The 26617-nt window shown below is 43.4% G+C and overlaps 1 protein-coding gene across 1 annotated transcript; it reads left to right on the top strand.

Moving 5' to 3' along the window:
* Positions 1–430: 430 nt before the first annotated feature.
* On the top strand, positions 431–14100 carry LOC109882906 (sodium/potassium-transporting ATPase subunit alpha-1). The gene is made up of 22 exons (XM_031792755.1): positions 431–628; positions 5967–6083; positions 6290–6349; positions 7159–7362; positions 7514–7627; positions 7724–7858; positions 7954–8071; positions 8361–8629; positions 8739–9047; positions 9488–9622; positions 9776–9968; positions 10116–10291; positions 10385–10521; positions 10719–10869; positions 11032–11200; positions 11292–11446; positions 11541–11664; positions 12367–12512; positions 12626–12756; positions 12850–12951; positions 13168–13259; positions 13757–14100. The coding sequence occupies exons 1-22, from the start codon at positions 617–619 to the stop codon at positions 13783–13785; spliced, it is 3078 nt and encodes a 1025-aa protein (XP_031648615.1). The 5' UTR covers positions 431–616; the 3' UTR covers positions 13786–14100.
* The last annotated feature ends 12517 nt before the right edge of the window (positions 14101–26617 follow it).

Here is a 26617-nt window from a genome sequence, read left to right as displayed (position 1 = left end):
GACCAGTGATGGAGTTTACACTAAAATTATCCCTTTCCATAAATGAGGTTAAAATAAGGAATGAAGAGAGAGAGAACGAGTGTGTGTGTTTAAATCATGATCATTCTTAAATCTATGTGAAAATTAAGAGAAAAGGGACAAACAACACATGTAGAGTATTCTTAAAGAGGGTTGAGGATAGGTTAGTATCCATTATGAATATGAGTGGTGAGAGATATGGACAGATATTTCATCCTAATATGAATAAGGCTGCACAGAATAGACCAAGTGACTTTCCTTCATAAATATTTGAAGTTACAGAGACTAAAGTCCATTGTCACGCAATGGATTCAATCTACTTTATGAAGGCCGATAATCGTAAAACATTCAATAATGGGGACTCCGCCCCTCAATTCTATGTTACCATGGCAAAAAGTGCAGACGTCACGATCGAAAGGAACACTGTATATAAGTATTGGACCTTTTAATGAGACGGGGAGCTTGGATGCGTGTCCGGTAGGAGTGACACGTGTGGATAAGGGCGCATCCAGGGGCAATACATTTTTCAATTCGTTTTAAAGTAAAAAAATTGGGATTTGATTGTTCAATAAGTTTTTTTCCTCCACAAACTGCAAACATGGGACGTGGAGTAAGTGCGCTTTTTCTTTCCATCTTCACATTCCAGCTCCTCCATGAAATGCTAATGTAGCCTAATTTACGCAATTCTTAATTGTAGGCTACTTGTCAAAAGTGATATGGATTTAAAAAAAATATATATAATACAGTCGAAGTTGTTTTCAAATGATCACATGTACGTAGTTAGCCGCATTTTTCTTTTTCAAAATGCCTGCGATGGGAGAGTGACTTCCGCATTTTGTACGCTGAACAAAAGTTGCTTTCATAACGTGTCTTGATCGAGTGTCAATTAGGGTTAAAAATGTGTTGTTTTTAACATTGATACTGAAGATCCACAGGTTGGTTAGCTTGGATCTAGTCGCCAATGAGAAAAGCTTGTAAACGCTACGATGATATAATTGGCGGTGTAAGACAAGTTTGAAGATTGATACAATGTTTATTTTCATCAAAGTAAACTGCCGCCAAGGTGGCTACAAATATAGCGTGGTCTGTTTAAATTCGAGTTGCGGGAAGTGGAGGCAGACATGCTATCTTGTGACTTGTGTTACTTTGAGATACACGGCCATACAGATGTAGTCCACTTCTGAATATAAGTGATGGTCTTTCATGGTGACTTGTAACCCGCTTGACTGAATTTTGTTCATCAATGAGAAATGTAGGTAATATTCAGATACTTAATCAATTGGTTAAATGTAGTTGCGACTGTAGGCTGTTGCGAAAGTCTGTTCTTCATAAATTGAATAATAACCGTAGTCCACCCCATTCACAATATCAACCATGCGCCAAAGTCGTCAGTGTTTATTTTTTTTGTCATGCTCGTGGAAATAATATCGGTTTTATGTAGATGGCCTACATTGGAATAATTCACTTTGTCTGCTTAAAATGATAGTTCTGGATTTGAGCAGGATGCCCTTATCTACTTCCCCAGAGTTAGACGAACTCGTGGATACCATTTTTATGTCTACGTTCAGTTTGAAGGAAATTTCCAACTAGCGTTAGCGCAATGACTTGAAGTATATGGGAACACGCTAAAACTAGTTAGCATTGGCTCACGAAAATACCTCGTAAGTTTCGTAATACTGGACGCAGAGACCCAACAATGGTATCCACGAGGTCATCTGACTCTGGGGGAAAATACCGAACTGTTCCTTAACATTTGAGCAACTGCAAAATCTCTTTAAAAAAATAAAATGTATTCCACATAAGGCTTAATTGTTGTATATGGTTGTGTATGACATTTCTTGTGTAGCCTACATTCTGCGAATGTTCAGATAGGCCCACAATGTGTCTTTGGGAAGACTTACATCAACTATAGCCCCCTCATGTATTAATGAAAGTCACTGCTTTTAAAAAACAAACAATAGTTGTATTACATTTTATACAAATCTGTCCAAGACACACATTGCTCCAATGAATTTCAATACACTAGGTTTGTTGTATATTCCTCTCACTTCAAGGCATATTGTTCTAGACTTGTAGAATTAAATGTGTTTTATTTTAAATGGGCAATCTTTAGTCAATAGGGTTTTTGTCATCAAACCTATAAATAACTACCTGCGATTTTATGGTGAAGGAAAATGTATCAACTATTGGGTTGATTTTGATTTGATGTTTTATATATATTTTACAGCTACCTACCTGTGACTCCTGTATCTGGGTACTGTATGGCAGACTGGTGGGATATCGGGGAGGTTAATAGCATCATATAAAAGGCTTGCCACTCCCTGCTGGGCAACGGATCACACGGGCACAGTGATAAAATGCATTCACAGCTACAGTAAGAGTGGGGTGATTAGAGAGACAGATTGGTTGTATGATGTGAATGCAGAGCAGCAAACCTCAGTCTTTTGGATTCTTTCCCTGTATGGTGGTGAACACTGCTCTGCCCCCAGCCCTTCTGTCCTCTTCTCAGCGCTCCGGTCCAGTACACGCACAATAGGCACAGATGCTTGGACAGCCGGACTAATGATTTCCAGGAGACCACAGAGAGGGGGGGAGAGAATGAGGGTGGCATAGGGCTGGAGGGACCAAAGGGTTGGTTAGAGCGGTGAGGTGTATATGGAAGGGAGACCGCTGTGAAGATGAGGCACCAGTTGCTGCATTGTCATTGTTCATAGGCTCCTGTTCAGTGGGAGCTGGCAGAATTTTTCTGAACTGATTGAATGGCAGATGGAAAATTCTGTTTTTCTGTAATGAAATGGAAAATCAAGAGGTGTGATAGTATTCGACTGCTCACTGTCAACAAATTGAAACGCCCAAAAGTTCCTTCCCGAAATGGAATACTATGGCTATTGTTTCAATCTCTCAAAATAAACTGTGATGACCTGAAAACAAGGCCGTTTTCCTGTAATGTTATTAGGGCGCATTCTTTCTTTGTTATTCCACTTTTCTCGCCATCTTTCATCAAGGGGGGGGGGGGGGGGGGGTCATTTGTTTTAAAGATTCCACCACTGAGTGTGATGGCAAGTGGCTTGTGGAAAATCTCCATTGTAAACAAATGAGGCCTAGAACATGTCCAAAACAAGGCCTTTTTATATGGTGAAGTAATTGGGGAATTCTTTTATTTCTCTCCAGTGTTCCATCTTTGAGCTACTATCAGGTTGTGGCCTCAGCTGACCATTCTTTCCCCCCAGGGGTCCACTGTGGAACCAAGAGACCTGCTCTCTAGTGCTCTTTAAAAAGAAAAAATGCTCTCTCTCTCTACTGAGGATTTCACATTCTTTCCGCTCGACAGTCACTATGTATTAGGCATCCCTTTTGTCACACGCCACCCCATCTCTGTGACAGAGAACACATCTCACCCCCACTGCCCCTTTCTCTCTCCTGCTCGATCTCCCTCTGCTCGTTTGGCTTAGCTGCCTAAACATTATAGAGAGTACCATACATTATTACACCTTCTCTTTCCTCCACTGTAATTTCTATTCCAACTGCCGAGGGAATTGTAAACAAAACGTTTGTCCCATAGGCCTACTCACAATCGGCATTTCGCAATAGCCATGTGCGTTCTGTTCTAACCTACATTTCAGACTAGTGCAATTCGTATTCTGCTTTTAACTGTAGTTCCTGGGGTCTTGAGGGGTCTTAAGGAGAAACACAGGCATTCACCATCTTTTGTTCTGTGGGAAAACCGACTCTTCCAGTGGACGTGGTGGGAGTTTTAAATGCGTTTCTTGTGAATAAATGAACTTTTTTCTAAACTGGAGAGAAAAGGGGGAGGAGAGTAACACGTGACTCGGTCCATTCAGATATCTGAGAGGTGTGGTTATGTCGCCTGTAGCAACGGGGCAAAGTCCCAGGGTGAGGAGGAGCCAATATGCTTGAGTGAGCAGCTTTTGTATTTGGCACACCTACAGGAACAGAAGCAGGAATGGTGTTCACAGGAATTCGACCCTGGCTGTAAAATATGCACCCGCTCGACCGTCTCTTATGAACTTTTGTTGATCTGGCGGTGGTGTTTTAGCGTAAAAGTGAGAGGCCCCTCGTCTCACTGAGGCTCTGTTCTGTCTATTGCTGTTTTTGAGGACAGTTGTTCTTTCAAACTTTCTGTTCTCTTGGAAAGAGATGTCTTGCCGGCTTCACCCACTTCTCCACCCACCCTGCGTTCTTGCAGTCTTTCACACATAGTTGTTTCTCTTTCTGTCCCAGACTAATTACACTCACTCCCATATGCACCGTGAGAACGTGAGAACAACGATTACGCAGTTGAATATACTACTCTGAACTATGGGAGAAATGGTATGCAGACCCAAGCCATGTTTACCACAGTGGTGTTGCTCCCACTCACAGGTCAAACCATTACAGTAATCCCATATAAGAATGCGGTAAGCCTGGTATCTTAAGTGTTTTGCTAAGAGGGTCTGAATAAATTCCGTGACTGTACAGTTTGTCCAAAATAAAGTCACTCTAAAGATATATATTTCTCTGCCCCATTTTTCATTCTTGTTTTTACATGGTTCTCTATGGAGGTACAAAGCCTCATTTGTTCTCAGGCTTGTAGTGGGACAACTGTTGTTTTTGCATGATTGGTCTTGTGAGAGATTCCACACAATTGCTGACATCCATACTTTTTTTTCCTGTTTTCAGTTAAGTAGCTTCCTGTTACGTTTTGAGAGACAGCTGAGTAATACTTCCAAAACAGCATCCTCCCTTCCTTGCTTCATTGTGGTAATAACGGATGTGTGCACTATTGGGAAAGTAAAAGGGATATTTCTAAATAGTATTAGTGGGGGTGGGGGGGGCATTTCCAAGAAGGGCAAGTCTGTGTTTGGGTCAAATCAAGAGAAGCATGTAGAGCTCTCTCCCCCACAGACAAAACACTTCTGAACACCAGTAGAACCTGAATAATTGATGCTCGCTAACTGCCTTACCAACGTTTATCTGGTACTGTGCATTATCCTGTTGCCGCAGTGTCCCAACACCCTCCCCTTTTCAGCCGTCTAGCTGACACATTCTTCAACAGGTCTTTGTCCTCTTCCCAAAAGTGACCGATTTGATAATGGCGAAAGGGAAGAGTGAATGAACAATGTGTTTGCAGAAGGTGAGGTGCCAGGGTTATTTTGGACTTTCACGATGAGATGACTCCAGAGGAAGAAAGTTCTGTGTGTATTCAAGACAACCGAGCCAATGCTGTGCATCTTTCCCCTCTGGAGAGTTCATTTTGCCCCTATTTTGGACAAAGTATTGTGACAGGGCCTAATAGTCTCTCATTCCTGGATTGCAGTGGAGTATGTTGAAATGACCCTCTGCCCCACCCCTCCCACAGCTCTCCTTATTGACGCAGTTGTGCAAAGTGATGGTCTGTGACATGATTGTTCATTAAGCATTCCTCATGAACTTCAGATGCCATTTTCAAACATCTGAGTTTCTTCTGCTGAGTAGTGAAAGTAATTGTGCTATCTAGCACAGGTCGGAGACTCAAAGGTGAAAGCCTACCGGGTGATAGTTGTGGCCGTCCCTTTTGGACTGTTTTTGTACTTGTTGCACCATACCTGTCTAGATCACGTTTGTTTTGTAAATGATAACTGGGCTTACGTTCAGTAGCATGATGCTACATCAATAACCCACAAGTTGTTGGGTGACTTCTGGTAAGTCATTTGTAATGGAAAAGTAGCATTTTTATCCTTTATTCAAATTAGCGAGTCTCTCATTGACTCAATGAATTACCTTTCAAGAGTTGGGGCCCCCAGACTTGGGTTTTATTCATATCTCGGAAACACTATGGGAAACTAAGCAGATTCTGCATCAGGGGCTTGAGTTGGGTGAAGATTTTATTTTCTCGGGCAGAGCTCTAAAGGGCCTCTTTCTACCTATTTTATTATGTTAGTATATATTTTTTTCATCCCTCTCTGTAGGAAGGACGGGAACAGTATGAGCTGGCGGCGACCTCTGAGCAGGGAGGCAAGAAGAAGAATGCCAAGGCCATGAAGAAGGAGAGGGACATGGATGAGTTGAAAAAGGAAGTTGATCTGGTGAGTCGGCTTCTCTCACTTTCATTCTCTTTCAGGACCTGGGAAGTTCATCTTTAAATCACAAGTCTTGGTCACTCGTGTGTTGATGTCACTGACTTGGTGTCAAGCTTGGCGCTGCATGTAATGTACTGTATGTTTATCTCGATGGTGCGGAAGTGCAGTGCAATACGATTGTCAGTGACATGTTCCTAATCTCTGTCCCATAGGATGACCATAAACTGACCCTGGATGAGCTCAACCGCAAATACGGCACCGACCTTAGTAGGGTAAGTCTGGAGCTTCACTCATTTTCATTTCAGTTGGCGATTCATTCATCTCCCCTGCACTGTTTTCTGTTAACAAATTAGTTGTTTATCGACCACAGCTGGAAGGCAATTCAGCTCGGTTCTCCTCAATTCGAATAGTTTCAATTATTTAATAGAAAAATTAAGTCAAGTGGTGGACTTCAAAGTTCTGCACAAGTTATGGGTTTCGGACTCTTGGGATCTCTTCCAATTATTAAACCGTGGAAGAAGGGGGTCATCATAGGCTTGGATGTGACAAATATCCAAGGCAATACGACAGCTGCTTTATCCCTCTTTTACATCCATACAAATGGACTCTTGATCATGATTGGGAGATCAAGGGGAATAGTAGATTACCGCCTCCAAACCTAGCAGCGCAGCCGAGTGGTCCTTTTGAATAATTCACAAGCAGCAGGCTCATAGCACCTCAGCCCAGATTTAGGATGCGCTCAATCCCAGCAGAGTAGATGGCACTGTTTTCATTGTTTGCAGCGAGTTGCCTGGCAACTGTCAGCACCTCGACTCTCTCCAGAGCCCCATTGACTTGTTTCTCTGTTCTCTGCCTCATGTGAAATTAGAGTTATGACTTGGCCCTGCAGTGTCTCTGTCTGCCACTGACAGACCTTGTAGAGAGATATTATTGTGTTGACAATTTGCTTCCTCTCTCCTTATCACGTGCCGTGAGAGAGAATCTCAAGAATGGAGGGGGGGGGGGGCAGGCATCCTACCGCATCTTAATTTGAGGTCTCGACATGTAAAGTAACAACACAACCAATTTTGTATTTCCTCAGGGGTTATCCAGTGCTAAGGCTGCCGAGAACCTTGCCCGTGATGGCCCAAATTCCCTGACCCCTCCTCCCACTACCCCTGAGTGGGTGAAGTTCTGCAAGCAGATGTTTGGCGGGTTCTCCATGCTGCTGTGGACTGGCGCTCTCCTCTGCTTCCTGGCCTACGGAATCCAGGCAGCCATGGAGGATGAGCCGGCCAATGATAACGTAAGATTCCAAGATGAAGAATGTTGATTTTATTGACATTGTGATGGAATTGAAAGCAGATGATGCTTGGGTTTTGTAGTTCTTTTGCACTGGTGTTTGTGCGGGGGAGTTAACTTAATTTTAACACGTTCTGCATCTTTGTCCCACACAGTTGTACCTGGGTGTTGTACTCTCTGCTGTTGTCATTGTTACTGGCTGTTTCTCATACTACCAAGAGGCCAAGAGCTCAAAGATCATGGACTCCTTCAAGAACCTGGTCCCACAGGTACTGGCTGTTTTAGAAACACTTCTTTTGAAGGTGTTTTCTTTTCCTTTATTGTTACATTTAAAGATGAATCTTGTTGTGTCCTCTACCTTGTAGCAAGCCCTGGTTGTCCGTGACGGTGAGAAGATGAACATCAACGCTCAACAAGTGGTGGTTGGAGATCTGGTGGAGGTGAAAGGTGGAGATAGGATTCCTGCCGATTTGCGAATCATCTCTGCCAGCGGTTGCAAAGTGGGTACTTTATCATCCCCTTCTCCAAATATGTCACGTTCCACCCATGTCCGTGCCATTCATTATTGTATTAATCTAATTCCCTCCCCACTCAGGTGGACAACTCCTCCCTCACTGGTGAATCTGAGCCCCAGACCCGTACTCCGGACTACTCCAATGACAACCCCCTGGAGACAAGGAACATTGCCTTCTTCTCTACCAACTGTGTTGAAGGTACTTTGCTCAGATGAGAAACAAACCAAATAAAAATAAATTCTGCCCAGGGACCACAGATAAAAAATTCAATAAAAAGCAATCTAGCTAAATCTGGTGCACGGGCATGTTGTACATGGTCCCTGGCAAATAAATAAAAGAGAACAAACCATGACTGGGCTATCTTTGAAGTCCTGTTGCTGTATAAATTATGTCCACCATTTCTGAGGTTGAATCAATGTCAACTGCTGTTAAGTAGTCAATATGATGGCATGATTGTTAAATGAAATCTGCACGTTATTTCCTGCAGGAACTGCCAGAGGTATTGTCATCAACACTGGTGACCGCACTGTTATGGGTCGTATTGCTACCCTCGCCTCTGGCCTGGAAGTCGGACGTACCCCAATCTCTATTGAAATTGAGCACTTTATCCACATCATCACCGGTGTGGCAGTCTTCCTGGGCATGTCTTTCTTTGTCCTGTCCCTCATCCTCGGATACTCTTGGCTGGAAGCTGTCATCTTCCTCATCGGAATCATTGTCGCTAATGTGCCTGAGGGTCTCCTGGCCACTGTAACTGTGAGTACGGTCTTTCCCCCCCCAAACACTTCACATATGGCTCCAGAAACCAATACATTGCCAATTTTGTTCGACACACATGTTGAGTGACTTTTGGCTGTCTCCGTAGGTGTGTTTAACTCTGACTGCCAAGCGTATGGCCAAGAAGAACTGCCTGGTGAAGAATCTCGAAGCTGTTGAGACCTTGGGCTCCACCTCCACCATTTGCTCTGACAAGACCGGAACCCTGACTCAGAACAGAATGACCGTGGCTCACATGTGGTTCGACAACCAGATCCATGAGGCTGACACCACAGAGAACCAGAGTGGTACCTCCTTTGACAGGAGCTCTGCCACCTGGGCTGCCCTGGCTAGAGTCGCTGGCCTGTGTAACCGTGCCGTCTTCCTGGCAGAACAGAGCGGTATTCCTATCCTTAAAGTAAGTGTCTCATTTCCCCAGAGTGAATTGACAACAGTATACACATGGAGCTATCGACAGGAGTTCAGCATATAAAGCTGCTGAAAAGGCTCAACAGGGGTGTCTTTTCACCTTTTTTTTTTTCACCTCTCCTGTTGCCTGAATGCCTCATATTGCCTCAGCCCTCCAATCCCCTGGAATATAACCTCTCCTTCTGTTAATCATCTCACTTTGGACTAGCTGTGATTACCACACTTAATTTCACCCCTTATTTTCAGTTTCTCTTTGTCACTGTCTGAGCCTGGTAGAAGACAAAATCTTCAAAGATTTCCTTTTCATTAAATCTGTTTAAATTGTCTTAGGCCAATAACGATATACCAGGTCCTCGGAAGTGCTAGTGTGTGAAAGAATGTGCGGCATACCACGTCCACTTCATCTGCCTAATCGTTTCCCTCTCACAGAGAGATGTGGCTGGTGATGCCTCAGAGTCTGCCCTGCTGAAGTGTATTGAGCTGTGCTGTGGGTCTGTGCAAGGCATGAGAGACCAGTACACCAAGGTTGCTGAGATCCCATTCAACTCCACCAACAAATACCAGGTAGGTCAATGGCACGGTAGCAACATGAAATAAGGGGATATGTTTCACTGTAAGTCTTTGAAAACCCTTCCCTTTAGCACAGAGATCAACATTGTTATGCCTACTCTGGTAATCTGTTTTCAAAATGGCTGTTCCTATAATTTTATCCTTTAGCTCTCAGTTCACCTGAACAAGAATGAGGGTGAGTCCAAGCATCTGCTGGTGATGAAGGGAGCCCCTGAGAGGATTCTGGACCGCTGCTCCACCATTTTGATCCAGGGCAAAGAACAGCCTCTAGATGATGAGATGAAGGACTCTTTCCAGAACGCCTACATGGAACTGGGTGGTCTGGGAGAGCGAGTGCTGGGTAATAGTCATTTATTTCAGTCATCACTAGCCAATACTACTGTATTTTCTTTTCCATCTGTGTTGTCAAATGATCCAATGTGAGGTGTAAAATTGCGCTTTTGCTCCTTTTTTCAATTCACATTTTCACAATTTTGTATCCGTCTAGGGTTCTGTCATTTCCAGCTCCCTGATGACCAGTTCGCTGAGGGCTTCCAGTTTGATTGTGAAGAGGTGAACTTCCCAACTGAGAATCTGTGCTTCGTTGGCCTAATGTCCATGATTGACCCTCCCCGTGCTGCTGTGCCTGACGCTGTAGGAAAGTGCAGGAGTGCTGGAATCAAGGTATGGCAATATCATACTAAACACAAGACTCTTCAGTCAATCCACATAGCAGCCACTGTGATCAGACCACTCCTCTTCCCTTCCTTCCCTTAGGTTATCATGGTCACTGGTGATCATCCCATCACTGCTAAGGCCATTGCCAAGGGTGTGGGCATCATTTCTGAAGGAAACGAGACTGTTGAGGACATTGCTGCTCGTCTGAACATTCCAGTCAATGAAGTTGACCCTAGGTAATACAACAAATATTTAAGTTCTGTTATTGGAAACAAGTGTTAAACTCCTGCAGTTTCTCTACATTTTTCAATTTTGAAGGCCTTCTCCCAAAGATTTCATTCGGGCTTGAATGTCAGGTCCTTCTCATGAGTGCTTATAGAAATGTCTTCATATCAATGGGATTTTCCATAAATAAAGGGTACATTTTTCCCAGGGATGCCAAGGCCTGTGTGGTCCATGGCGGTGACCTCAAGGACCTGAGCGCTGAACAGTTGGACGACATCCTGAAATATCACACAGAGATTGTGTTTGCCAGAACCTCTCCTCAGCAGAAGCTTATTATCGTGGAGGGCTGCCAGCGCCAGGTAATATTCAGCTCAACTTAAAGACACTAGGCCTATCTCACGAGCGGTAAACAGAGTGACTGTAGCGTAGATAAATTCCTTTAAAATTAAAAATGTGTTTACCAGTTCTCTCTCTAGACTTCTCTCTCCATAGACTCAAACACCTCTCCTCCTTATCCACAGGGTGCTATTGTAGCTGTGACAGGTGATGGTGTGAACGATTCTCCTGCTCTGAAGAAGGCTGACATCGGTGTTGCTATGGGTATCTCTGGATCTGACGTCTCCAAGCAGGCTGCAGACATGATCCTCCTGGATGACAACTTTGCCTCCATCGTGACTGGTGTCGAAGAAGGTAGGAAGTAGCATTTCAGTGGATTTAGAATGTTTGGGGTTCCTTCTATTCTGCATTATTTTCACTAACGTTATGCATGTACCTTTCCTAGGCCGTCTGATCTTTGACAACTTGAAGAAGTCCATCGCCTACACCCTGACCAGTAACATTCCAGAAATCACACCCTTCCTCTTCTTCATCATTGCCAACATTCCACTGCCCCTAGGAACCGTCACCATCCTCTGTATCGACTTGGGAACTGACATGGTAAGGTATTTGTATATTTAAGTTTTTTTTCTTCTAAATCTTTGTTTACCGTTCAGTTTTATTCTAATTGTTGAAATCGTCCTCAACTTTGCAGGTCCCCGCCATCTCCCTGGCCTACGAAGCTGCTGAGAGTGACATCATGAAGAGACAGCCCAGAAACTCCAAAACAGACAAACTGGTGAATGAAAGGCTTATCAGCATAGCCTATGGTCAAATCGGTAAGACCGCTTTTCACAAAGCCTGACTTGCGCAAAACAAAGTATTTTCATTCTTAGATGAAAGATTAACATCTCTTACACCTCAAACTGGATTCCAACTCTTAAGTTGACTGGGTGGTTTTGGGATCAGCTGGAAGTGGGGTATGCGCCAGAAATAGCCTCCCTGGTGATAAGAGAAGGGGTCTCTGAGTGATTATGGGATGTCTCTGGCTCAAGAGTTTCACACTTTGGTGATAGAGCCAAAAATAGGTTTAAACCAGAGGTTTCCACGTGAGCGGGACTTTCCTTAAGAGGAAACACTGATATGGACAGCATTCACATACTGCGGTTGCATCATATCATGGGTCGCGAACCTCTCCCACCAACGTGATACTCCTTGGGAATCACTGTAGGGCGGCAGGTAGCCAAGCGGTTAGTGTTGGCCCAGTAACTGAAAGGTCGCTGGTTCGAATACCTGAGCCGACAAGGTGAAAAATCTGTCGCCACCCCCTTGAGCAAGGCCGTAACCTTAATAAGCTCCAGGAGCACCCTACTACTATGGCTGACCCTGTAAAACAACACATCCTCCTGCACCTATCCGGTGTATGTGACAATCAAACTTAAAAAAAAATGTTTATGGAGATTGATGCAACATAGAAAACCAACAGACAGAATGACATGGATAGAATCTGATACAAATGCACCCATATCCTGTCTCCACAGGTATGATCCAGGCTTTGGCTGGGTTCTTCACATACTTTGTGATCCTTGCTGAGAATGGGTTCTTACCCTCTAGACTGCTAGGTATTCGTGTGGACTGGGACAACAAATTTTGCAATGACCTGGAGGATAGCTATGGCCAGCAGTGGGTGAGTATGCAGACACAAATGTGCTTTTCACAAGCCTTGTTGATTGGTCTGATTGTAGATTAGCTGACTGTGTTTTGACTGTTTCTCCCTCTGTTGCTGACTGTTTCCCACAGACTTATGAACAGAGAAAGATTGTGGAGTTCACCTGCCACACAGCATTCTTTGCCAGTATTGTAGTTGTACAGTGGGCTGATTTGATCATCTGTAAGACCAGGAGGAACTCAGTCTTCCAACAAGGAATGAGGTGGGTTCAATGGCCATTTTGAAGAGCATCAGCTGTTAGTTTAAGTTGTCAAAGAAATGACTTGATTTTAAATGCTGCTTCTGTCCTCCTCAGGAACAAGATTCTCATCTTCGGCCTGTTTGAGGAGACCGCCCTGGCTGCCTTCCTGTCCTACTGTCCTGGGATGGGCATCGCCCTCAGAATGTACCCACTCAAGTAAGTAAAGACCCTTCAGTTAGGTACACTTCATCTCTTAATTTTTTTTTTTTTTAGTACCAAAAATACTTAACTCTAGGAGGACTTCTATTAAGCTTAGCTATGGGTTGCTTAAAATACAGACCTGCTTAAAGGTCTGTTCTTGATGCATTCTGGTCTGGAGTCATTTCAGTTCTGTTATTTTTGTTTTATGTTTTGTTTTTCTTTTCTCCTTAGACCCAGCTGGTGGTTCTGCGCCTTCCCATACTCTCTCCTCATCTTTATTTATGATGAAATCCGAAAACTGATCATCCGACGCAGCCCAGGAGGTGAGGCTAAATCCCTTTAGTTATTACTGTGACTATCTGTAGTACTTGTTCATACAATTCTTAAGGTCAGTTTGGCTCTCAAAACCACAAGCTTTTCCCTCGTTCTCAGGAAGATAGTAAGGCTGCATATTTAGGTAGCTTTACTATCTGGCAAACAAGCGAAGTCTGTAAATCTTTAGTGCATCTGAAAAATATGCTGTTGCTTAGTCAGTGCAAGACAGTGGACACACGTTTGGGACTCTAGTTCACTCCATTGACAACTGCTGATGTAAAAAGGGCTTTATAAAATGCATTTGTGAGTAAACCGGTATGCTATCAGAGACTAAGTTGATGTGAAAGACGTCGGTCACTTGACTGTCTTCCTCAGTGATCGTCTGAACTACACACGGATAGTTAACATGATCATTGTTTATGTATGCTACAGCCTTCCTTAGTCCACCTGTTTTTACCAGAGGTAATTGATCTCTAAATCCTGTTTTCCATCTTCTCTGTTTTAGGTTGGGTGGAGAGGGAGACGTACTACTAGAAAGCATCCCGTTTGCATCGCTCAAGTTCTTGCATGGTTGTCTTGCTGCTCGGAATTTTAAGTTCTGTAAAATGTGGATGTGTTTTTATATAGGGAATGCGTGATACTAAAACACTGAGATCGAGGTGATGAACCAAGACATTTGACATTGTGTGCCTTGTTTCTGGAACAGGACCAATTTTATACATGTTTTTAACAGTAATATAAATAAACTCAGTCAGCTCCCACTTTGGTGTGTATGGTTTGTGCATGTGTGCTTGCACGTTTCCTCATTGCAACTTGGAGACTTTCCAGAATAAACACAGCATCAACAGATCTTCAGGTCCTTCTTTTCCTATCCTTCCTGGAGATTCTCTCTGTTTTAACCATGAGCACTGCTATCAGTGTGCAGTCAACGAACACCAGCTAGTTGTTCACTGTCATTGTAGTACAGAATGTAGACTGTATTTCATCTCACCTTTTGACTCATTCACAACACACACTTTGTTATCCATCTACTGCCAGACATTAAACACTAGCAAGCCTGTGTCAGAGCAACCTTCTATCAGAAGCACAAGGCAAGACTTATCAACTGGCAGCACTTGATTATAAAAACCCTGCTGATAACATTGTGGCTTAATATGTATATTTCATTCAAACTCACTGTATAACGCTTACAGTAGCAATGCTCTCCTGTGGGTGGGTGTTTACAAAATAAATATTTTTTTAAAATAAAGTAGCTATGGAATGCCTGATCCAATATCCACCCACTAGTGGTGAACCCCTAGTCCTACTGACGGCATGACGACGAGAAGGAGAACTCATGATTTCTCTGTGAACATCCCTCCTATGTAAACACTGCAGGTAGCCTAGTAGTTAGAGCGTTGGACTAGTAACCGAAAGGTTGCAAGGTCAGCTCGGGGATTTGATAAGGTAAAAATCTGTCTTTGTACTCCTGAACAAGGCAGTTAACCCACTGTTCCTAGGCCGTCATTGAAAATAAGAATTTGTTCTTAACAGACTTGCCTAGTTTAAATAAGAACTAACCGCTAGTTTGAGTTCCTGCCATAGAAATTGTGGAAGGAACAACCACTTCTGCAGCATTGTCAACTAAAAACATGTAGATCTACTGCAGGCTATATCTACAGCTGCAACCAGATTTGTCGAAATAAGAAGCTAAGCTACCTACTGTTCAGAAAACATTTAATTGATAACTCCCCACTCAGACTGAGCATACTACAATTGAACCTAGCTTGCTAAAGTAGGCATTTCAAATCCCATCTGGAGTGAAAGACGCTTGAGACGAAAGTACACACAACATCCCATCCACAAGGAAAGAGAACTGTCACAAGCTCACAATCCCCAAGCTTTTGGTGTCAGTGCAGTCCAGTTTTGTCAGTCCCAACCAGACTTCACGTCTGGGAAAAGATGGTGGATAAATGAAGATGTCTTACTCAGGCTTTACCATTTTTTTTTTTTTTGTCACAGTCCAGTCTTAAGGGGTGACTCTCCCATAGACACCAATATGATAGCAGCTGGGTCTGCTTAGTTCATTGACTGTTTATGAACTAGAAACAATTAAGGAGTGGGATGTCTCTCTTCCGTCTCTGGACAGGCTGCATGACAGCGTGTGGGTTGACAGTGCTGCGTAATCTCCACACCTCCCTTACTCTCTTAGGATGGCCTATGTGGCTTCCAGTTAAAGGGATAGTTCATTTTCCAAAGCCAAAGTTTGTCATGCCTCAAGTGTGGCCTATAGTCGAGCTCCATATCCCACGGCATCTGTTGTGTAAATGTCTCAGGATTCAAATGAATAGGAAAGATTGGCACCACTGAGGTGAACTATCCTTTAATGTAAAGTGAAAAAAAATGTTATACTTACAGAAATAAGTTCTATCTCCCAGGGGTGCTTTTGGCAGGTCTTTAGCAGGTCTGGAAAGAGGCCAAAATGAGAGGGGTGAGAAGAGTGAGGCTAGAAATAGGTAAAACAGACATGGCTAGAAATTCCACTTGATTTAACACAGACCTACCGAAATGTCAGCCAACTACATTCTTGCACTGAAAAACATACTGAATTATACACTTCCACACAGAACTCTGCATTCAATGAATGAGAATGACCATTCTAGATTAGCCCCATTTCAGTTCTATGGTAGTTAAGGCTCGTATGTACAGTAGGCATGGAAACAAACCGACTTCCTGCACCGTGTAGAATTTGAGGTTTCTACAGTGATTTGGCCAAATACAGCCCCATTCAAGATTATTTCATTCATGGTGTAGGCCTATCGAAGGGTAGAATGTTTAAACAACACTGTGAGAGAAGGAATGTGGTTTCATTCATATCTTAATCTGCAAATATCATCATGAAAAATATTAGAATGAGTACAATAGTTAAAAAATATATATTGTTAAATAGTGTAGTCTAGTGGTTACATAGTCACTGAAGGTCATAGTTGGAATTTTCTGAAACTTTTCTGTCATCAATAGCATGTCGTTGGTAGTTCCTATCGCTTCCTGGTTTTCATTGGAACTTCATGTGTACAATTTAAGGCACTCAGCGTTCCATAACACTCAAGGGATTCAGATTCTATACACCTCTATCGGGAACAGAGAGTATGCTGCTTGATGACATCTTGTGTTTGAAAACTTTTAAGGTCAGGAAAGGCCAGATAGGAGCACCTATTACATTCAAGCACCAACTTACATATCGGCTAGACAGGTCAGGTCAGGTCATAAGCAATCATATGGTACCTCTTTTGGTATTGATTTGATCCAAGCACCAACACCTCACTATGCGGTGTGTGCTGTTAAAAAATGGTGTCTGTCTGGTTCTCTTTAACATTTCAGCTTCATTTTAATGAGTGCAGATCGGAGCAGTGGGCCATATCTCCTCCCTACAGCCCATTAACGACGCTGGCTCCACAGTAAAGACCTCTGGAGAGTGGCGGACGAAAGAGTGAAACACATTCACAAACATGATGTAGCACCCTGGGCAACCACAGAAAAGGGACCAGTGCTCATCAGAGCTCCCTCAGTATTTTCTGCCTCATTTAGGCTTTTAAAAAAAGCAATAGACACTCAGTCTGGAGAGGGACTGCTACTTCCTCCTCTGTGCTTGGCCTACATTTCTCCTTAGACTGAACAGCCAAATGGAACTCAGTCAGTCAATGGAACTGCACATTGGTACAGTTGGCTTCCCATGAGTACTGGGCCTAATCTCTTTCTGACCCTTCTGCATCACATTCTAAATCACAGCCCTGCCTGCCTGCTCTTCCATCATCTACAGGGGTTCCGGTTCTCTAGAACCCCCCAGTCAGAGATTCCGTCGATGCCCCTGTTGAAATATGCAGCCGTATCTTGGAGTTTGCGTGTCGAGGCAGCAGGTGATAATCAATACTTGGCTACTGGAGGGGAAAGGTGGCTTTAGCCTCTCTAATCACTGTTAGACTTCTGGGCAGCAGAAAGAGGGTTAAAATAAACCTCTTCTGATATAAATATCCTTTACATGCCTCTATCTCTAGTCTGCCTGACTAATACCACCATGACTATGATAAGATTATAATACTATTATGACTATGATATGATTATACTATTATATGATTATGACGTGATTGACTATGATGATTATTACTATGATATGATGACATGATTATCATCAAATCCAATCTGATGATATGATTATTACTATGACATGATTATGATTATGACATGATTGACTATGATGACTATGGCATGATTATGACATGATTGACTATGATATGATTGACTATGATATGATTATGACTATGAGATGATTAGGACTATGATATGATTGATATGAAGTCAATCCAGACTACAAGTGTTACTGAAAACTGTTAGAACCCAATCCAATAACTGCACGGTCTGGCTGTCCCTCTGTAGCCTGGCCCATCTGATTATGTTCATCCAGACCCCTCAGCTGGCTCTGTTAAAGAGCTCTGTCTGGTGCTGGCCCTCGCTGTGGATAAGATAAACTGTCTACTGTCCTTATATAGCCCGCTGCCATGCTGCACAGACAGCCACCCTTATTCCATGTATAGTGAAGCAGGTTCAGTTTGCGTGATGAGTCGCCTTGCTTGGAAAATTTAGATTAGTCATAGCTCCCAAAGCTAATGCCTAGGCTTTAACTCAATGGGCTAATGCAGTCTTGAGTCAACAATCTGAAGTTCAATACCCATTTATTTCCTGAGACACGCTAGTAGGTTTTCTTTATGGTTTTGCGGTTGCAGTGCTGCGCTAACTGTTTGTTATTGTTACAGCTGTAAGTGGTCTTCAAACAGATACTACGTGGCTGCATACAATGTACAACACAGGAGTCTGGTGGCACAATCATTGGGGAGGACCGGCTCGTGGTAATAAATGGACCAGAATCAGTGGAATGGTATCAAATACATCAAACACATGGTTTCCAGGTGTTTGACGCCATTCCATTTGCTCTGTTCTGGACATTATTATGAGCCGTTCTCCCCTCAGCAGCCTCCTGTCACGTACAAAGCTTTTTATTTGTAAAGTGCAAGAAGCCAGCCCTCAGGTTTTTAGGTGTAACACAACTCTGAGCCATAAGGTAACTATAGATGAAAGTGTGGTGAGACAAGAAGTGGCTGTAGCTAACAACAATGTCGCCTGTTGCAGTCGACCTACAGACTGAGTGTCCATTGTTTTTTCTAAAAGGCTCAAATGAGGCAGAAAATAATGAGGGAGCTCTGATGAGCACTGGTCCCTGTTCTGTCGTTACCCAGGGGGCTATCTCCAAAACCTGTATGTGTACGTGTGTCTTTCGGCGGGATTGGGATAAAAGCGAAAGCCACATTTCGATTAGACCATGTGTGCAACTGACCAATAAAGAGATCTTAATCTTACAGGCAGTGTGTTTGTGGATGTGTTTCTTTCTCTTTCTCCCCCAACTCTTCAGAGCTCTCTTTACCGTGGAGACAGTGGTGCTAATGGGCTGTAGTGTGCCTTCAGGGAGGAGATTGAGTTTACTGCTCTCATCTCTACACTCATAAAAGAAAATGGAGCTGAAACCTTAAAGAGAAACTGACACAGTTTCTGTGCCAAACGAGCACCGTAGACAATCTCTCTAAGGGTGTTTTAAGTACACGGTACAAAGGGAAATGGATGGTAAATTGTGCCCAAAATAAGCTTCAAGGGCCCTGTTTGAATACTTTAAAAACTCATCCTTCGTTCCCAACTTCCTTCCTTGAAATTATCACTAATTGGATAGGTGAAAGCAATGACTAACTGGACAGGTGAAAGCAAGGGTTCCACTACATAGCTTTCATCCATCCAGTCATGTCAGATCAATCATTAATTCAAAGAAAGGGAAGGAAGGATGAATTTTAAGTAGGCCTATTCCAATGGGACATGTTTACAATATGTAAACTGGGGTGACCAAATTTCTTTCTATGGTATGCCTCACAGAATCAACACAATCCCTGTCAGGCTCTAGACTGTCCTGCCTCGGACATAGCTTAAATCCTGCTCTGATGAAGGCTATCTCCCTGGATCAGACTGTAAGACAGAATTAATCCACATCAGTGGCCATCCCACTGCAACACAGCAGGCGTTCCTCCCTAGAGAGACAGAACCAGTCAATGATGTAGCACAGGAACTAAGAAGTAGATGATCGATTAAATAGGATGTGAAAAACGTCAGGAAGGAAAGAAATAGGCCCAGAAGAACGAAGGGGAGATGGAAAGGAGAAGGAGGATGCCAGCCCAAAAGGCTGGAGGGTCTTACATTTCCTGCAGCTGAGAGGTTTGGAGAAATTATTAAATTAACGCTAGCTTGGTTTTCCCCCGCTGCCGCTAATTACCTGGCCTGCACAGTCCATTTAAATGTCTAATTTCCTATAATGAGAGCGTCACATTTCAAATGGATTGGAAATCGTAACACAGGCAGAATAAACAAGCTTTAAGACTTTGTTCTCCATGGTTACCTCCATGGTTACCACCATGGTTACATCCATGGTTACCTCCATGAAGAGAAAACATCAGCTGTATCTTAAAGATCCTCTAGTAGAGTGTAGCGTCTATCTGGAGACACACTGGTGGGAGCAATGAATAAGATCTCGGTACGAGATGTTCATCTTAACTACACAGACGTCATCCCTGCTGGCCCAAACATTTTCCAATGTGCTCGCCAAAGCTCTTGGTCAAGCAGGCCTTTCATCAAAAAAAACTGAGCCACAGCACAGCTCTGCTTCCAAAGGTGGAAGGCGAGCTTCTGTTGGTTGTTTCCTGGCTGAATGTAGCTGTAGCCGGCTGGGAATGGCAGCGGAACCATGGCAAAGGGGAGCTGCACCAAAACAATGGAGCTCTTGTGGAGCTCGGACCAGCGGCAGTAGGGGGAACAGGGTTCACTTCTCCCGGACTGGAAGCGTTTGTCTTTCTGGAGCTGTTCATTATTGCAGTGCTGGTCTCGTTCTCCCACCAAGAGGCCTTGCATGCGAGCGGGGCTTCTCTCTGTGACTAGCAATGAGCGGAGAAAAACAACAAGGCAATCTACTGTAGTTGCTCAGCAGATTGTGCCCCATTGTGGATCATCACAGACAATGTATTCACCCTGGGTGGCTATTAACAAACATGTCTGACGTATTTTCATGTCATTGATATGGTAATAGACAGGCAATATGTTATTACAGCCATTATAACCGATTTGACAAGGCTTGTGATTGTTAGCAGCACAAACCTATCAAAGGATTAGACGGTTTTGAAAGTGGGTCTTCTGTTCACATTATCATCTTTTGCTTCCTGGGTTTCTTGGAACTATCACTGTGGTTTCCTGGTAGTCACCTTCATTAGATTGTATGAGGGGAGATTAAATTAGATTTCTGGATTTTGCCAGGGGATAACAGGTCTATTGGCATGGGACCCATCTGAAAGGTAGCAACTAATTTGATAGAAATGGGTTTCAAAGAAAAGGGGTGTATTCTGTGTGAGATACTGCCATTATTTTTGTCAGACTTCTAAAGTCTATGAATACAAAACACACATTTCCAACGTTTTAATATGCAGAACAATTTGGGCAAGTTATCAAATGGAATTAGACTGGCCAGCTTACTAGTATTATTAGCAAAAGTTGAGAAATTTTAACTATTGTTTTGACCATTTATAAAACGAGGGTGTCAAATTAAATACATTAGTTCTGTCACCTATCTATTCTGGGAAAGTATATAGCTAGCTAACGTTAGCTAGTAGATAGTTTGGTCAGCTAGCTACCACTGTTGACAGCATACTGCTAGCTAACTAGCTGCCGACATCTCCTTTATAGGCCTCTATCTTATGTTAAACTATGAATATAGTCACGTTTAATATACAGCGGACTCACTTCACATAATTCATATCATGCCGGGGTATTCTTTTCTTGACTCATCCATCATGAAAAGGATGAGCTCTGAAGCTCAAAAAGTCAGACACAAACATTTAACAAAGCAGAGGTGAAAATATATGCGTTTTGGTGGGTTCAGGTGCCGGGTTGTTATTGCTGGTACGTTGGGTGCGGCAGGTATCCTCGTGGTTAGAGCGTTGGGCCAGTAACCGATAGATTGCTGGATCGAATCCCCGAGTCGACAAGGTAAAATCTGTCGTTCTGAACAATGCAGTTAACCCACTGTTCACCGGTAGGCCATGAATATGAATTTGTTCTTAACTGACTTGCCTAGATAAATAAAGGTACCATTTAAAATAAATAAATATAATTGCGCGTACGCTGATTTGACCGTACTAGGCTACACTTAATTGTCTCACTCACAGCCGCTGTTGATGGGGAAATGGCGGTTGCACCTCGCACTCGCGAGTAGGCTACTTTAAAATAAAACGCTTTAATTTCGCAACCAACTGCCATTTCCTCAAATCCATTACATTTTCGTAGTAATAGCAGTGATACCATTGTAGTGAGGGTGTTTTCGTTGTATTTACAACTCGCTGTGAGTCACCTGTGTCACGTGACTCGTCCAAGCTCCCCCACTCGCCTCGGCAGGAATCCTCGGGTTTACCAAGGACCGAACTCTCACCTCATTTGTATTATACATCAGTTTTCCTGTTAGTTATGCTTTAATTATGATATATATAGCCCACTGGTGAAATTCACCATGCTGGATGACGCTGTCAGTGAGGCAACTCTACATGTATCAGTCACGAGTTTTATTAACGATGTTGCACTCTGCTGATTCAACACAATACATCATGTTACGCATCCCAGGTGAATGGGTTTTAACCGTGTTGTTGTAGAGGCTTTAAGTAATCAGTGTTTTCTCAAGGGACATATTTTTGCTGATTTAGAGAAGCACCTCTGGAGCCTCTGACCTGTGTGCTAGTAGGTGTTCTGAAATCGAAATCCCGATCCTCCACCAGCTGAAGGCTGGTTGTATAGGGATGCGGATACATTTCTGTGTTTGTGAAGAGGGCAGCTGAATCTCGAGGAGGAGGGTCAGCTTTTACGCTCTGTTTCTCTGCGCGCGTGTGTCTGCGAATGTATGTAGCTGTGTGTGTGTGTGTGTGTGTGTGTGTGTGTGTGCACGTGCATGTTTCCATTGCCTTAATAACCCTCCCCGAACAGTAGTGCCCGTCACCAGCCATTGGTCTTGCAGGCATAAATCAGGTTGGTTTAAGAGACAGACGTGTCCTCGCTTTATGCTTGCTAGAGCCTAGAAGCAGACATGGTGTTGAATGCAGTGCTATTTTAGAGAGCGGGTCCCGCAGAGACTGGTAATTATCACGTCCACCATCTGTTACCATCAAGCATATGATAAGGTGGAGAGAGAGAGAGTATCTGGGCCAAAACTGAGATTGTGGCAGTGGAACTGTTTCATGTTCTACAGAGAGCGAGTGGGGAGTATGTGTGTATTTGTGAGGGGGAGAGGGGAGTGTCTGTGAGTGCGTGTGTGCTTGGGTGTTGTGAACGTGTAGGAGAGAGAGCAAGTAGGTAGAGAAAGAAATATAGTTATTTTTAGCCGTTTATGGCCTGCCCAGGGAGCTCACAGAGCCTCACCTTGTCTGGCTGGGTGTATAGATGAGGAATAACAGGGAAATACAAGGACACATAAAATAACAGCTCACATAAAATATCAGCTCACACACTCATGAGACAATACGAGACAATACAATAGAATACCATAGATCAATCTCCTCAGGCACTATAAGAAGGGATTATCAATAGCATCATCACATCCATCCTCTACATACTGTAGAAGCTACTATATAGACATTTGTTTATACCAGGCCATCTGGTGTGTGTGTGTGTGTGTGTGCCCAGTGTGCCCAGTGTGGTGATGGGAGGTATAGTTTTGGACAGGGTCGCTAGTTAACGGCATGCCAGCACGGCAGGAGCTGGGACTGTGTGTGGCCTATACTCAACTGGCAGACTGAATCTCTTTTAAAATTAAATGAGAAAATAAACAAAGAAATGTGCCTCCCATTTCTCATATTATGTTACTTTGTTGAGTCTGGCAGCCATTTACGAATTGAGAATTAATTTCAAATGTTGCTATTAAAGTTGTAACATGTTTAATGGTGTAGTATGCAGTCATATTGTTATTATGGATATTATATTATATCCATTGGAGGCCATTTTTAGTATTTTGGACCATTGCCAGATAGAATGCAGCATTTGCATTGATACTAAAAACATTATAATGGACCATATACACTGTAATACTGCATTATCCATGCTGGCTTTAAGTAAAGTGCTACCAAATTGATTTCCTACCGACACACAAGGACCTCCTGTGAATCTGAGCACCTGTGAGCACCGCCCACGTAGCAGCAGGGTACAGCAGAGCCACAACAGCTCTGATGCCCAGTCTCATCCACCCTAGACTCCATGCTCTACTACCATAGAGATGAGTATTCATTTCTGTGTGTGCCAGAGTCATGAATAATACATGGTTGGTGAAAGAAGGCGTCTGACTAAAGTTAAGGACCATAGGACTTAACACCACCCTCTTCAACTGGATCCTGGGCTTCCAGATGGGCCACCCCCAGATGGTAATGGTAGGCAACAACACGTCTGCTACGCTGATCCTCAACACTGGGGCCCCTCAGGTGTGCATGCTTAGTCCCCTCCTGTACTCCCTGTTCACCCACGACTGCGTGGCTAAACATGACTCAAACAGCATCATTAAGTTTGCTGACGACACAACAGTGGTAGGCCGACAACGATGAGACAGCCTATAGGGAGGAAGTCAGAGACCTGGCAGTGTGGTGCCAGGACAACAACCTCTCCCTCAATGTGAGCAATACAAAGGACCTGATCGTGGACTACAGGAAAAGGCGGGCCGAACAGGCCCCCATTAACATCGACGGGGCTGTAGTGGAGGGGGTTGAGAGTTTCAAGTTCCTTGGTGTCCACATCACCAACAAGCTATCATGGTCCAAACACACTAAGACAGTCGTGAAGAGGGCACGACAACACCTTTTCCCCCTCAGGAGACTGAAAAGATTTGGCATGGGTCCCCAGATCCTCAAAAGGTTATACAGCTGCACCATCGAGAGCATCCTGACCGGTTGCATCACCGCCTGGTATGGTAACTGCTTGGTATCTGACCGTAAGGCGCTACAGAGGGTAGTGCAAACGGCGCAGTACATCACTGGGGCCAAGCTCCCAGCCATCCAGGACCTATATACTAGACGGTGTCAAAGGAAAGACCAAAAAATTGTCAAAGACTCCATTCACCCAAGTCATAGACTGCTTTCTCTGCTACCGCACGGCAAACGGTACAAGTCTAGGACCAAAAGGCTCCTTAACAGCTTCTACCCCCAAGCCATAAGACTGCTGAACAATTAACCAAATGGCCACCGGAATATTTACATTGACACCCCCCCTCCCTCCATTTGTTTTTTTACACTGCTGCTCCTCGCTGTTTATTATCTATGCATAGTCACTTCATCCCTACCTACATGTACAAATTACCTCAACTAACCCGTACCCCTGCACATTGACTCGGTATTGGCACCCCCTGTATATAGCCTCGTTATTGTTATTTGGCACATGTGAAAAATAAAGTTGGATTTGATTTGAATAAGATGCTCAGTGGCACCCATGACAACAACAGAGAGAGAGAGGGACAGAGAGCGACAGAGAGAGAGAGACAGAGGGACAGAGAGGGGAGAGATAGAGAGAGAACAAGATAAATATGGATTTAGAGAACAATAAGTAGGTGACCGATAATGGAAAGAGAAAAATAAAACTAATGGGGAAACATAGAAAGTAAGAAGATTGAGAAAAGAGACAAAAAATAGTGTAAAAACCAGAGAAACAGCACAGTGCATCAGCCTGCACACAGAGAGGAAAAACATCATTAACATACAGCAACAAGGAAATACCAATCTGTATGTAGACTGGTATTATGGTGTGTTGCTTTGCTTTCTCCCTCTGATGAAAGCATCCGTTAAAACATTCTCTCTTTCTCCGTCTGTCTCTCTGTTCGGCGGCACCACTGTCTTAAATCCTCTTGATGTCCAATGTGGAGGCACAATAAAACACCCTTAGACTCCTCACTAATGGGAATAATACAATAACTCTGGCTGATATCTGGACTGGAAAAGCTGGGCTGACAGGGCTCTGGTACTGGTTCTGATTGGATTGTTTTGCGATAATTCTTTGTGAGTGTGTGTTTGTGTCTGTGTGTGTGTGTGCATGTGCGTGTGTGTATGTGTGTGTGTGTGTGTGTGTATGTGTGCGTGCGTGCGTGTTTGTGTGCAAAGAGAGAAATGGGAAAGGAGACAGAGAGAAGAGGGGGTAAATCAACTTATCCAATTTTAAGATCATACATCATCAATATTACATGACTTTGTTATGAGACATTTTTAGCAGTTTGACAGAGAGATGAAGAGAGAGGGGAGATAGACAGAGAACAGCTACATAAAGAATACTCAGTTAATCCAATCTGACAATTTCACTTTGCCAACATTTACACAGTTACGTTGCATTGTACATCTGTTCCCCCATCTCACTATTGTATGGTTATGACATCGTTGTGGCAACGTTAGAGTTTGGTTGTTGCTCGTTTCATGTAATGTGCTAGGATAGCTCCCTGCTGGCTCAGTGGCACCACTGATGGCTCTGACAGTTAGCGCTCAACCCAACACCGCTCAGCTCGGTTCAGCAAGTGTTAGGATCCATCACGTGCTGATGATGTGTGCAATACTGAAACAGATAGTTTTTTAATGGCTAATACACTTTTTTTATTTTCCTCCAAGAATGGCTGAGTGAATATCTCTTTGCACATTCAAATTAGACAATTTAATCTCTTGAATTCATCCACTGCAGGATAGTAACTGTAGGCTATAGTTTTCTTAGCTTATTGTCCCCTGAGACGTTTCTCATTTAATAGCCATCTCATCTATCTTTTGACTGACCATCATGTTCCTCTTTTGTTCAGCTTGATGTTCTGTGATAGTCTCCAGGCTTCATTCGCTGAATTTACACAGCCAGCATAATTCTGATCTTTTTGTCACTAATTGGTATTTTTGCTGTATATTTGCTGCAGGTTCTGCTGACAGTCTGATTTCTGGGCTCTGTTTAGCATCGCTGAAATACTGTAAATTATATATTTTTTAATTATTTCGAATTGTGATTGGCTCTGTGGATACAAAACACTTGGTGGAACAGTGAAGTGGAAATCGAAACAGTGAAGTGGGAATTGTTGCATACCATTGTGCAGTATTGCATTCTTAAACCTAGATACGTCCCAAAACAGAATAGATTAGAATTGGTTTCTATCATACAGTCATAGTTGGCTCTGATTGGGTAATTACCCTGGGCTGTTTGCTGCAAGGCCAGTCCACTCACCTCGCTCCAGACCCGGCGCCTCACAGAGTTTGATCCCTACACA

The sequence above is a fragment of the Oncorhynchus kisutch genome, linkage group LG16 (assembly GCF_002021735.2).
Source record: "Oncorhynchus kisutch isolate 150728-3 linkage group LG16, Okis_V2, whole genome shotgun sequence".
NCBI lineage: Eukaryota > Metazoa > Chordata > Actinopteri > Salmoniformes > Salmonidae > Oncorhynchus > Oncorhynchus kisutch.
The sequence above is the reverse complement of the archived record's forward strand: the minus strand, read 5'-3'. Positions and strand labels throughout refer to the sequence as shown.